This window comes from Cornus florida, unplaced genomic scaffold (assembly GCF_030987335.1).
Source record: "Cornus florida cultivar Cherokee Brave unplaced genomic scaffold, ASM3098733v1 CherokeeBrave_3.0.0_Hap2_Chr04, whole genome shotgun sequence".
Classification (NCBI taxonomy): Eukaryota; Viridiplantae; Streptophyta; class Magnoliopsida; order Cornales; family Cornaceae; genus Cornus; species Cornus florida.
In genome coordinates this window covers 6,025,898-6,040,509 of record NW_026775574.1, presented here as the reverse complement: position 1 = coordinate 6,040,509, position 14,612 = coordinate 6,025,898, and the positions used below count along the sequence as shown (strand labels likewise).

At 26.7% G+C, this 14,612-nt stretch overlaps 1 protein-coding gene across 1 annotated transcript; it reads right to left on the bottom strand.

Moving 5' to 3' along the window:
• Positions 1-8,930: 8,930 nt before the first annotated feature.
• On the bottom strand, positions 8,931-12,909 carry LOC132302594 (rust resistance kinase Lr10-like). Its single transcript, XM_059799501.1, has 3 exons — positions 12,049-12,909; positions 10,464-10,495; positions 8,931-10,145 (listed from the first exon to the last, which is right to left on the bottom strand). Exons 1-3 carry the CDS (start codon positions 12,897-12,899, stop codon positions 8,995-8,997), a joined length of 2,034 nt encoding a protein of 677 aa, XP_059655484.1. The 5' UTR covers positions 12,900-12,909; the 3' UTR covers positions 8,931-8,994.
• Between the last annotated feature and the right edge of the window lie 1,703 nt (positions 12,910-14,612).

Sequence of the window (14,612 nt, the reverse complement as noted above, 5' to 3'; positions counted from 1 at the left end):
CTACCATCAAATAAAAGACAAACACCTTATCTGCAAATCACAATCAGAAATACGACGAAGAAATGACCCATCAAAATCATCAAAGAATAAAAAAATTAAAAAAATCAGACCGAGAAAAACTAAGAGATTTTACAAATTATACACAAAATTCAACGCATTGGATCGATTTATTTCTCGGGATAAATGCAAAATACAATAATTAATAAACAGGAATCGAAGTCAAAAGTCTAAGGGTGTGTTTGGATAGATAGGGGAGAAAAGAAAAGAAAGAATAGTATTAGTTAGGAGAGAAAAGAAAATAAATGAAATGATAGTAATAATTTTAATTCATGTTTGGATAGATAGGGGAGAAAAGAAAAGATAATTATAGTTGTTTGGATAAGATAGAGGAGAAAAAAGAAAAGAAAGGATAGTGACCAAATTATTATCTTACCCTTTCATAACCACTTCACATATTATCCATTTCCAAAATCTCACATAGGATATTTGGAATGTTTCTTTATGATAGTTCAATGCAATGGGTAAAAACAAAAGTAAAAAAGATAAAGGATAAAAATAATGGATGAAAACAAAATTAGGACATATATGGAATAACTTTTCTTTATTTTGATTTGTGGAGGATATTTTTGGTATTAAGAATTTACAACTTACTATTTATCCCTATCCCTCTCTATCTTCTCAAAATGGAAGAAAAAGCTTATAAGGGATATGGAGGGATAATTATCCATCCCTATCTCTCCCTATCCTCTCTTTTTTCTCCAATTAAGTTATCCAAACACACTCTTATACTATCCTCTATTTTCTTTTCTCTCCCTATCCCTCTAAATCAACCCTACCAAACACACCCTAAGATCTAATCCATAGAAAGATAGTCAAATAGAGAGAACCAAAAAAGCTAAGGTTTTTGATAATTACTGAGCGAGGGCAGAGAGAGGTCGCCACTGAAAAGATGTCACCTTTTTTCTTCTTCTTCGCCTTCGTTAGGATGTAATTTTCAGCTAAACAGAATGAAATTCATAAATTTTTGTTGACGAGTTTTGAAGACGCTCTCTCGTCATAGGCTAGAATCGGCTTGAGATATGTGACCCTACCCGCTTACCATAGAATTTGAGTGTCTCCCTTTCAAATATTCATCTCTTCAATTATTTATGCACAATACTTAGCTATTTAGATGATTCCTTATTAATCATAAATGTTGCAAATATATATATATATATATATATATATAATAATAATAATAATAATAATAATTAATCATAATGTACAAATTTCTAAAATTAGAAAAATAATAAATATGAAAGACAAAAGAGGTTGAATTTATCAAAAAATATATATATATCTAAATTTATTATTATTATTTATTATTACATATTTTGCTAATTTTGCAATTACATATTATTATTAGCTAAGAAACACTAGGCCACGGCCTTTTGGTTTTCATTCTTTATTTTAATTGCCAAAAGAAAATTTTATTATTTTTAATAAGATTAGTAAAACGGGCATTATATATATAAGAATAGTTTTGTATATATCATTCTAGGAGTAGTTGATAGAATTTAGAATTTTATTCGTAATTGATATAGAATTTTTAGGAGTAGAGAACTGTTTTTATATATTTATTGAAATAAATAATATTATAATAATTAAAAATACATTATAAAAATAATGTTATATAATTTTTAAGAGTAGTTGATAAAATTTAAGATTTTATTAATAGTTGATATGAAATTTTTTGGAGTCAAGTATAGATATAGAATATATGTCTTACCTTTATATATACTAAGAAAAGGCACGTGCGATGCACGTGGTGAATATTTTGTAACTTATAAAATTTTTGTCTTCATATTGATTAATAAAAATTTATTTTATATTAATAAATAAATACTGAAATATTTTGAATTGGTGATAGAGTTTAAGTTTCATAAATTAATAAATTCTTTTATGTTTTTATATTAATACAGAAATATGTATATTTTATTTTTTATCAAATAATAATTTTTTATTTTAATAGTGAAATATTTGAGTTTTGCAAAGTAACAAATTTTTTTAGGTAATTTGAATTTTATTATGTAATTTGTAATATGAATTTTATTAGATAATTTGAAATTTAGTATAATTTTTAATTTACAATAGAAATTCAATTATATTAATTTTTAAATAAATTTTGAAATAGAAATTCAATTATACTAATTATACATTAGATTGAAATTGAAATAAAAATTTATTATATGGAGTTTGTGGTTTTTGGAAGACCCTAGGTTATATTTTATTTTCTTTAAATATATAATTTGTGGTAGAATTTTATAGAAATTATTTTATCTTATTAAAAAACTCATAAAAATTAGATAAATACAAGGGTTATATACTTATATGTGATAGAGTTCTCTTTTTGAATTAATTAATAAATATTTTTTATATTAAAAAATAAATACTGAAATGTTTAAATTCTTTAACATTTATATTTTATTTATATCTATTATTATATTATCATATATTTTCTTTAAATATATCCTTGTCTAATATGATAGAGTTATAGAAATTGTTTTATTTTCTTTAAATATATCCTTATTTAATTAGATTTTATTTTATTAGAAAATTCATAATAATTTAAAAAAAAAAATACTTAATTTGTGGTAAAGTTTTGGTAATTTGTGTTAGAATTTTATAAAAACTATTTAAATGTATCCTTATCTAATGTGACACAGTTTCATTGCAAATAAAATAGGTAATTTATGGTAGAATTTTATATAAATTATTTATTTTCTTTAAATATATATATCCTTATCTAATTAGATTTTTTTTTAATTAAAAAACTTATAATAAAAGATAATTTGTGGTAGAGTTTTAGAAAAATTATTTTATTTTTTATATTAATAATTCTTGTCTAGTTATATTATATTTTATTAAAAAATTCATAATAAATACATAAACAGGTAATTTTTATTAGAATTTTATATAAACTCTTTTAAAAAAATATTTTATTTTCTTTAAATATATCGTTGTTTAATTAGATTTCCTTCATCAAAAAACTCACAATAAATAGATAAAAACAAGTTATATGTGATAAAGTTTTAAAGAAAATAAAATAGATAATTTGTGGTAGAGTTTTATATAAATTATTATATTTTCTGAAAATATATTTATAATAAATAAATAAATAAATAGGTAATTTGTGTTACAGTTTAATAAAAATTCTTTAAAAAACACTTTTTATATCAATTAATAAATATTTTTATATATTAATAATTCTTGTCTAATTATATTTCCTTTTATTAAAAAACTCATAATAAATAGATAAGTAGGTAATTTATGTTAGAGTTTTATAGAAACTCTTTTCAAACCTCTTTTTATATTAATTAATAAATATTTTTTTATCTTAATAATGCTTGTCTAATTAAATTTTCTTTTATTAAAAAAACTCATAATAAATAGATAAATAGGTAATTTGTGATATAGTTTTATAGAAACGCTTTTAAAACCTCTTTTTAGATCAATTAATAAATAATTATTTATATTAATAATGCTTGTCTAATTAAATCTTCTTTTATTAAAAAACACTTAATAAATATATAAATAGAAAATTTTAGTTAAAATTTTATAGAAACTCTTTAAATATTATATCTTTGTCTACTGTGATAGAGTTTTATTGAAAATAAAATTTGTGATTTGTGATAGAGTTTTATAAAAATTATTGTATTTTCTTTAAATATATCCTTGTTTAATTCGATTTAATTTTATTAAGAAACTCATAATAAAAGTTAATTTATGATAGAGTTTTAGAAAAATTATTTTATTTTATATATCAATTAATAAATATTTTTTATGTTAATAAATTTAGTCTAATTAGATTTTCTTTTATTCAAAAATTCATAATAATATATAGATAAATAGATTAACTTAAATTTTATTAGATAGATTTTAGAGTTTGATTGACATTTTTTTTTTTTTTTTTTAATGTGAAAAGTCTTTGCATATCAATTAATAAATATAATTATTTTTATTTATCAAAATAGATAGTTAAATACTGAAACTCTTTGCACATGTAGTAATACTATAGATAAAAACTTTTTTATATCAATTAAAAAATATTTTTTTATATACAAATAAATAAATACTTAAATACCTTGGCACAACTTCGGTATTTTACTCAGAAAATTAGGTTTTCTTTTATTAAAAAAATTCATAATGATAAATAGATTAATTTGAATTTTATTAGGTAAATTTTAGAGTTTTATAAAAGTTTTTTTTTCTATAAAAACTCTTTTCATATCAATTAATAAATATATTTTTTATATAATTAAATAATTATTGAAATACTGAATCTCTTTCCACATTTAATAAATATTTTTTAAATAAATAAATAGATAAATAGGTTAATTTGAATTTTATTAGGTAGATTTTACAGTTTTATAGAGTTTTTTTTTTCTTTTATTTATTTATTTTTATAAAAACTCTTTTCATATCAATTAATAAATATTTTTTAATAAAATAAATAAATACAGAAATACTGAAACTCTTTGCACATTTAATATTTTTTTTTCCTTTAAATATATCCTTATCTAATTAAATTTAATTTTATTAGGAAACTCATAATAAAAGTTAATTTGTGGTAGAGTTTTAGAAAAATTATTTTATTTTATATATCAATTAATAAGTATTTTTTATATTAATAATTCTTGTCTAATTCAATTTTCTTTTATTAAGAAATTCATAATAATAAATAGATAAATATGTTAATTTAAATTTTATTAGATAGATTTTGGAGTTTAATAGAGTTTTTTTTTTTTTTTTTTTCAAAAAAAACTTTTCATATCAATTAATAAATATATTTTTTTATAAATAGATACTTAAATACTGAAACTCTTTACACATTTAATAGTAATATAAATAAAATCTTTTTTTATATTGATTAATAAATATATTTTTATATAATTAAATAAATACTGAAACACTTTGGTAGAACTTCTGTATTTTAATTTGAAAATTAGATTTTCTTTTATTAAAAAATTGTAATTTGTAATACGTGTTAGAGTATTATAGAAAATATTTTAAAACTCTTTTTACATGAATTAATAAATATTTTTATATTTTAATAATTCCTATCTAATTAGATTAGCTTTTATTAAAAAAACTTCATAATAAAAGGTAATTTGTGGAAGAATTTTAGAAAAATTATTTTATTTTTTATATCAATTAAAAATAATTTTTATATTAATAATTCTTGTCTACTTAGATTTTCTTTTATTAAAAAATTTATAATAAATAAATAGGTAATTTGTGTTAAAGTTTAATATAAACTCTTTTAAAAACTCTTTTTATATCAATTAATAAATATTTTTTATTTTAATAATTATTGTCTAATTACATTTAGTTTCATTAAAAAACTAATAATAAATAGATAAATAGGTAATTTGTGTTAGAGTTTTTTAAAAACTCTTTTAAAACCTCGTACTGTATCAGTTAATAAATAATTTTTTATATTAATAATACTTGTTTAATTAGGTTTCTTTTTATTAAAAAACTCATAATAAATAGATAAATAGGTAATTTGTATTAGAGTTTTATAAAAACTCTGTTGATATAGTTTTATGAAAAATAAAATAGGTAATTTGTAATAGAGTTTTATAGAAATTATTTTATTTTCTTTAAATATATACTTATCTAATTAGATTTAATTTTATTAAGAAACTCATAGTAGAGTTATATAAAAATTATTTTCTTTTATATATCAATTAATAAATATTTTTTATATTAATAATTCTTGTCTAATTAGATTTATTTTATTAAAAAATTGATAATAATAAATAGATAAATAAGTTAATTTAAATTTTATTATGTAGATTTTAGTGTTTTATCATATTATTTAATAAATATTTTTTTACATAAATAAATAAATACTGAAACTCTTTACACATCTAATAATAGTATAGATGAAAACTCTTTTTATATCAATTAATAAATATTTTTTTATATCAATAAATAAATCTTGAAATACTCAAACTCTTTGACAGAGTTTCTGTATTTTACTCTGGAATTCAACTCTTTTTATATCAATTAATAAATATTTTTTTTATATAAATAAATAAATACTGAAACTCTTCTTGAAATACTCAAACTCTTTGACAGAGTTTCTGTATTTTACTCTGGAATTCAACTATTTTTATATCAATTAATAAATGTTTTTTTTATATAAATAAATAAATACTGAAACTCTTCTTCTGTATTTTACTCCAAAATTCTAGATTTCTAGAATTGTCAATTTTTGTACCCCTTCCTCCTTCCTTCATGCCTCTATTTATAAGTTTCTTGGATGAATATGATAATGACATGTGTCCTTTTCTAATAATGACATAATCATAATTAGGCCGGGCCGGTTATATTGCGACAATTATCCATAAAAAATAACTAAAAATAAGAGTTTTCTATAGAATATGATTAATTTTATTAGGTAATTTTTAGATTTTTATAAAAATTATAATTATCCATAAAAAAAAAAACTAAAAATAAGAGTTTTATATAAAATGTGATTGGTTTTATTAGGTAAATTAGATTTTCTTTTATTAAAAAACTTGTAATAAATAAATAAATAGGTAATTTGTGTTAGAGTTTAATATAAACTATTTTAAAAACTCTTTTTATATCAATTAATAAATATTTTTTATTTTAATAATTCTTGTCTAATTAGATTTACTTTTAGTTAAAAAACTCAAAATAAATAAATAAATAGGTAATTTGTGTTTTAAAAACAATTTAAAAACCTCCTTTTGTATCAGTTAATAAATAATTTTTTATATTAATAATACTTGTCTAATTAGGTTTCCTTTTATTAAAAAATTCATGATAAATTGATAAATTGGTAATTTGTGTTAAAATTTTATACAAACTCTTTAAACACATCTAATAATAATATAGATAAAAACTCTCTGAAATTCAACTCAATTAATAAATATTTTTTATATAAATAAATAAATACTGAAATACTGAAACTTTTTGGCAGAACTTCTATATTTTACTTTGGAATTCTGGATTTCTAGAATTCTCAATTTCTGTACCCCTTCCTCCATGCCTCTATTTATAGGCTTCTTGAATGAATAGGATGATGACATGTGTCCTTTTCTGATAATGACATAATCATAATTGGGCCGAGCAGGTTATATTGTGATAATTATATATAAAAAATAACTAAAAATAAGAGTTTTATATAGAATGTGATTGATTTTATTAGGTAATTTTTAGAGTTTTATAGAAACTATAATTATCCATAAAATATAACTAAAAATAAGTTTTATAAAGAATGTGATTGGTTTTATTAGGTAATTTTTAATGTTTTATAGAAACTATTTTTCCAAAAACTATTTTTATATCAATTAATAAATATTTTTTTTATATAAATAAATAAATACTGAAATACTGAAACACATTTAAAGTTGGATGTTTGAGAGAAGGAGATAGTGTATATATATATATATTATCTCCTTCTCTCAAACATCCAACTTTAAATTTGGTAAATTGTAATCATATATTTTCAAATTATTACTATTCGTAGTCAATTTTATTGTTATAAAAAGATTAATATAGTCTTCAAAATAGTAATTCTATTTTTTACTTAAAAAAACATTTGAATAATTTTCTTGCACTTTTTGGAGCTAAATTTATTATTTATCAAAGGTTGCATAGCGCAGTGATACTTACTCATCTTTTAAAAAATATAAATAAATAAATTTATTAAAACTAGAATTTGATTTTCTCATTAGAATTCAAATATTTTTCCATTTTCATAGCATGTGTCTTATAGCATTACATTGTTTTATGTAACAATTTTACATCACTTTATTAAATGAACAATTGGCCAGTGATATCACCCCTTCCTCTCCCCAAAGGGAAGGTAGGTTTTTTTTCTAACCTATTGAAAATCAAGGCACAAGATTCCCCTCCTTACGAGGATATTCAAAAATTTCTCATTGACATATTTTATTGAACCAACCAAGCCGATGGAAGGAAAATGAGAAGAAAAGGTTAATAATTTAGGATGAAACTAAAAATCATTGATGGATCCCTCACGTGATAAATTACCCCTTAATAAAACCTCTCACATGATATATTCTTTAAATCTACCAACTACCCAAAAAGAAAAGTTCTATCTTCTCTTTTCTCTATCGTTCGTATTTTTTACTCTTTCAATCTAAACAAATTGTAAGAGGCAATAGGATTAAAAAGTTAGGATGAAACTAAAGAAAAATGAATGAAAGCTTTTCTTATATCTGGATTATATATAAAAGGGAAAAGAAAAGAAAAATTAGAGCAAAGGAAGGGTTTGAAAACTCACGTCCTTCCAAAAATTACAATTAAGAGAATCAGTGATTACCTACTTTTTTTTTTTTTTTTTTGAAAAAGATAAATGGTCTGCCATTGTTTTTTTTCCATCCTCTCTTATCCTGAAGGTTGGATTCTACTAGAAAAAGAAAAGAAAAGAAAAACAAAATGGAGCACATGTGACCACATCCACAACCAACCCTCCTTGGCACAAATTATCGCAATAGCTCAAGACCATATGGTTTCAGTTTTCCCTTATTTTTTTTTATTATTTCTGTTTTTTTAATTTTTTTTAAATTTTAAATTTTATTATTTAATTTTTTTAATTATTTTTATTTTCTTTTACTCCAATTTTTTAAATTATTTTTTATTATTTAAAATTTTTAATTTTTTTCAATTTTATTTATTTATTTTAAAATTTTTTTATTTGTTTAAAAAAATTTAAATTATTTTTTATTTTTTAATTATTTTTGGAAGGTTTTAAAATTTTTTATTTTTAATTTTTTTAATTATTTAAAATTATTATTTTAATTATTTTAAAAATTATTATTTTTTTTTTAGAAGAAATTTCTAGAGAGAGGTGATTGATGACTTGATGAGAGACAAATTTAGAGAGGGATATGATTGTGAGAGAGAAAATTTTAGAGAGAGAAATGAGTTTAGTGTAATATTGCTCTGGTTTTAATTTTCAGTGATTTCACCACTTTCAAATGCTAGAGGTAAGGCACTGTCATCGCTCTCAATGGAAGTCATGTCATGCTCAAATTTCACGCGAGGAGGAGAGAAGAAGAATGGCTTAGGAGGCATTTCAATGGCTTCTACATTGCCGGACAACATTTCAACCACTCTGGTCATCGAGGGATGATCTCTAGGATTTATCTGAATGCACCACAAACCAACCATAACCATCTTCCTCGCAATGAACACTTCCTCTTCCACCACAGAATCAACATTTTCTTCAATGAGCTTGTCATAAATCCAACTTGGAAAGTATGCTTCACTTGAATTGCTCGTCTCTGGTTCTACATGCTTCCTCCCTCCAACTATCTCTAACAGCAGCATTCCGAAGCTATAAACATCGGATTTATGAGAAGGATTCCCAATATTTCTCATGAAAATCTCGGGAGCAATAAAGCCAATGGTTCCTCTTGCACCTGTCATTGTGACTGCACTTCGATTTCTAGAATATACTTTTGCCAACCCGAAATCTGAAATCTTGGGATTGAAATTCTGGTCCAGCAACACATTTTGAGGCTTTATGTCAAGGTGCAAAATCCGCGAGTCACAACCGGTATGCAGGTACTCTATTCCATGTGCAACTCCTATGGCAATTTCAAGCAGCCTTGCCAAACCAAGCGAAACACTTACCTCCTCTTTGGATATTAAGTCTCCTAAAGATCCATTGGGCATGTACTCATAAACAAGAGCTTGTTTTGATCCGTCCCAACAAAATCCCAATAAACGTATGACATTAACGTGGTGGATTCTACCAATGGTGGCTACTTCATTGATGAAATTGTGGCTGTTGTCCCTGCAATTCTCGAGCATTTTGACAGCAATGAGCCGACCATCTGACAATTTTCCCTTGAAGACGTTGCCATAGCCGCCTCCCCCTAATTTTTCTTTGAAGCCATTGGTCATTTTTCTAATGTCATTGTAGGGATAGTTGGTCAGCACAGTTGATTGATAGTTCTTAATGAACTGTCTTGCATTTCTCTCACCATCTGTGATTTGATCCTTTGTCTCGAAGAATGCAGAACTTCCCCTTTTATATTTGAATATGAGCAGTGGGACTACAACAAGTAGAACAAAAGAGCTTCCCGATGCAACACCTACAAGCAAGACAAAGCTCGATGAGGAATTAAATGCACAGAAACAAAACTAAAACTCAACTCACTATGAACTTGAGGTGGGATTGGCATCGAAGTCTTGTAAATCAAGTCCAAATGATAATTGGAGTACTGATCGAAATGCTGAATTGAAACTCAACTGTCAAGATTATGCAATATAAAGGGAGTCTGGTTTTGACAAAAATAAATACTTTTTGCTTGCTCAACAAGAAGTATTTTTTGAAGCATAATGAGTTGCTATAAAATGAGAGACAATTTTCTACTTTCTCCAGGTTTGTTCAATTTATGATAAGGATATACCTGTAATGAGCTTCCATCTACTTGATTTATGTCTGCAAATTTGAGAGAAGCAAATATGATGAGACATTATGAAAACATTCAACATTTTATGAATAAAAGAGGATTGAAAGTTTATCAAACAAAACTATTAATTGTGATATGATGGCTACCAAGCAAAATATTTTCACAGAGAAAATGAAATAAAATGAAGATCATAATTCAAGCCCGACCTTTGTTTTATCTAGCTTGGATTAAGTTTGAATTGGTTGGATTAAACAAACCTTTTTATTCTAGTTAAAAAAATAAAAAAATAATTTCTATTAAAAAAAAAAAAACAGAACATACCTAACATTCCTACTATCTAAATGCAGTTAGTACTACTAGCTGTCCTTGCACGCGCGCGCACACACACACAGAAGTAGTATTATCAGCTGGAACTGGCATGGAATCATCATTACTTCTGGGGGAGGAAAAGTGACAGGAGACAGAAAGTGAGAACAATGCTAACTGTAGGCAGATATGGCTGTGTGGTCCTATATCACCTAATTAATAACTTTATTTTAAAAGTGAATAAGATTAAAAAAACAATATTATAATGTTCAAAATTCTGAAATTCTACTTTGCCTTTGCCCTTGTAGAACTTGAACATTCAACCTTGTATTTTGAAAGGTGAGAAAGTAGGGATGGCAGGGAATACCATCTCCATCCCCATTGAGCATAGCTACCCTCATTCTCGTCTCAAAATCATTTATTAAACAGGGCGGGCCGGAGGCAGGGCAGGGGCGAGTTTTGTAGAATAGTTTCATTTTCATAATTGTATTACAAATCTAACGAATGTAAATAATGAAATACATTTTTAACTATAGTAATAGTTCTTTTTCTCTTATGCGTATAAAAATAAAATTTTACTTCTCAATTGGAGCTTCAGACTAAATATTATTGTAGTTAAATCAAAATAACATATAGAAATTCTCAAATAAGAATAATATAAAATAATATTTAGTGATTGAAATAAAACAAATCAGGATTTGTTTAATATATACATCATATTATTGAATATAAAACAAAATATAAAAATTGTAATTTATCACTATAAACGTGGCACCACACCTTAACCATGCGGATTTTTAATCCTGACCCCCATTCCGGCCCCAAAACCATTTAATTGCCACCCTCGTAATTGTTTTAAATCGGGATAGATTGGATGAGTACCCAATGGAGTGAAATATTTTGCCATCCAACCCAATAAAAAAGTACCATTAGACTACAATGTTTTTACTTAGTAACTCAGTGAACTCACTACTTAACCTACAAAAGTTACTCCTCTACAAACTACTTTAACTTCTCTTGTTTTATAAACCACCTATCTCAATTACAACATTTTAAAACTCTCTTATTCTAAAATGGCAGAAAATTTATTTATTTTTTCAAATTCCTTTCTATAACAATCCATTTATTCCAAACTTGGAAATAGAATCCTATTTTAATTACTGTACATTCCTACTCCATTAATTTCAAATAAAAAATTGGTTATAAAGAAAGTAAAAGTAATTTAACATTTGGGATTCTTAAAAAATTGGTAGTACAATAATTAAGAAACACTGACCTAACTGGTGGTGTTGCTGGGTCTGAGCCGCATCCCGCTTTACAGAAACAAACTATGTTGTTGATGCCGGTGGCGCCGCTGCCATATCCACACCGTCCACCTCCATTTTTTTGACACCTCTCACAATCACTAGGAGTTGTCCAATTTAACGCAAACCCATCACCCAGAACACCCAACACTAGCTTCATCGAACGGTTACGGCTGGTCCCATTCAAGAACCCATACCTAGACAAGCTCGCGTCCGACACCGGCACCATCACCGACTTACACCCACTCGGTGACTGAGTGGCGTTGACTCGCGCATCCCAAAGATAAACCCGATAATCACCCTCATCAGTACTGCAACTGTAATTCCCCACAATTTGTTGAGGCATGATTGTCTCTACCTCAATTGGGCACTTGAAGAAGGTGAAGTTGTTACCCCATGTAGGGAGTGCCAAAGGTGATAGCGAATCAGTGGGTGTGGAAAGGGAGAGGTTTCCTAGGGACCCACATGAGCCGGAATGAAGGTCGTCAATGAGCTGCTGATCGACGACGGTGATGAGGTTTTCGGATGTGTAGATGTCGAGGACACGGTAGGATCGGCCGGGGAGAGCGAGGCCAGCGAGGGAGGAGGTGGGGTCGCAGGAGATCTGGAAGCCCGGGAGGCCACAGTCGTAGGGACGGGAGCCGAAGGTGGCCAACGAGTAGAAGGGGAAGTTGAATGTTATGTTGCCACACTGAAAAGGTTCACAAAGGTCGTAGTACTCGGAATAATTCAAGTTTTGGGAGTGAGTGAGATGGAGAAGAGTGTTGTATGAGATGAGTGAGGGAAAGAAGAACTGGAGCGAAGCTCGAACTCTGATCACCATTTTTGACTAACTGCCATGGTTTCTACTTTCTATACTTTTTATCTTTTTATTTATAATTAAATTCTCTCTCTTTTCAATGGAGTATATTACTAGTCAACCTTACGAGTCCTCAATTTTGTGAATGATACACGAGTGAGGAGTGGCATAATTTGCGGAGCCAATTGATCGGTGGTTTGGAATTCCATTTGTGGCAGCACCACAGTACCAGAGCTCCCCAATTCCTCAATTTTGTGAAGATTCTGCACTTATCTCTGATGAACCTCCAAATTGGAGAGACAAAGGTGTAGTTAAAGAATAATTGGTCATGGGATTCGGTTGAGACTTGACACAGACCACAAATGTTCTGTTGTTTAGCCATAGATTTGCTATCTAAGGTTGGCAGTCTGGATTGTACAGCCAACCATAAATTGAACTTCATTCTAGGGATTAATGGGGATTTCGACACAAGGTTGTGCCATGGTGAAGAAGGGAGATGGCTAATAAGGTGAGCAACTGTATGATTGAAGTTTTACTGTCCTGAAGGAGATGCAGTCCATTTCATTGCATCCCTTCTAGAAGAGCACGGTGGAGGGAGAGAGAGTAGCTCAGGGATGGCATTGGTAATTTGAGAAGGAAATGACCAAGAGTTATTTACAATGAAAAGGCTAACAGTGGTACCATCGTTCAGACCAGCCTCGGTGAGGATATTGTGAGGGAATCTAGAGCTGAGGGGGCCTCCTGTAGACCAGTTGTCCCACCAAAAGGAAGTTTGAGAACCACTACCAATGGAGTGCTTGATTAAGAGTCTTGCAGGGTGTCTAATTTGGAAAATTTTCCTCCCAACTCCAAGAACAAGGCTGTGGATACTTGAGAGCCCAAAAATTTATGGATTTGATGAGATGTGATTTACACCAGTTGATCCAAAGTCTTTCTGAGCTATCTGAATGCAAGTCCCAAATGTACCTCATAATACCTGCTCTGTTTGCAATGATTAGAGGTTAGATTTAGAGGGAAAAGAGAAGATGGTGACTTGAACATTAATTATCATATCATACCGTGAGACTGGACATCACCTGAGCTACAAGGCACATCTTACCATTAATTAGAAGCGTGGTTCGAGAACTGATAAAGAAAAATCTGAATCACTTCATGTGGACGGATGTTTATTCTGCAAGGCACTAGGTCATATTGAAAATTTGAAGAGTCTCGTGATCGAGTGCTCATTATCAGACATAAGAAATGTAAAATTGTAGAACAAATGATGTAAAATTATTGTATAAGCTGTGTAATTTTTTATTTTTTATAAATTATGCGAAGGAACAAGGAACATCATATCGAGAATCCAGGTTCCGCATGGAGAAGAGGGAAATATCACTAGCTAGTCAATTTTAGCACGCTTGACCTGTAAGTGAGAGTGAAGTCCAAATGTTTGTGTGTATTTCATTCAATGTGAAGATTCTTATTTGAATTTTAATTCCTTAAATTTTACGGACATGATGCATATTTTGAGTGTTTTGAATCAAGAGACAAATTTATGAATAATTCTGAAATATTATTGACAAAGTTTATATTTTTCTATTGCAATATATAAATATTTATAATAGAGAAAACCTAACACTAGAAACAAACTAAGCACACAGGGAAACTAATCCTATAAAAATAAGTCTTAAAAATAAATTTTCTCCTAAAAATTTTGGACTAAATATAAAATCTCATAGCATTTTGACTTCGTTA

What these genes read in the sequence shown, in the direction of transcription:
- LOC132302594 (XM_059799501.1), bottom strand. Translation starts at nt 12,899, where the DNA reads ATGGTGATCAGAGTTCGAGCTTCGCTCCAGTTCTTCTTTCCCTCACTC. An exon ending in CCAGCAACACCACCAGTTAG is followed by an intron (nt 10,496 to 12,048) that starts GTCAGTGTTTCT and finishes TCAAATTTGCAG; the next exon opens with ACATAAATCAAGTAGATGGA. An exon ending in TAGATGGAAGCTCATTACAG is followed by an intron (nt 10,146 to 10,463) that starts GTATATCCTTAT and finishes TCTTGCTTGTAG; the next exon opens with GTGTTGCATCGGGAAGCTCT.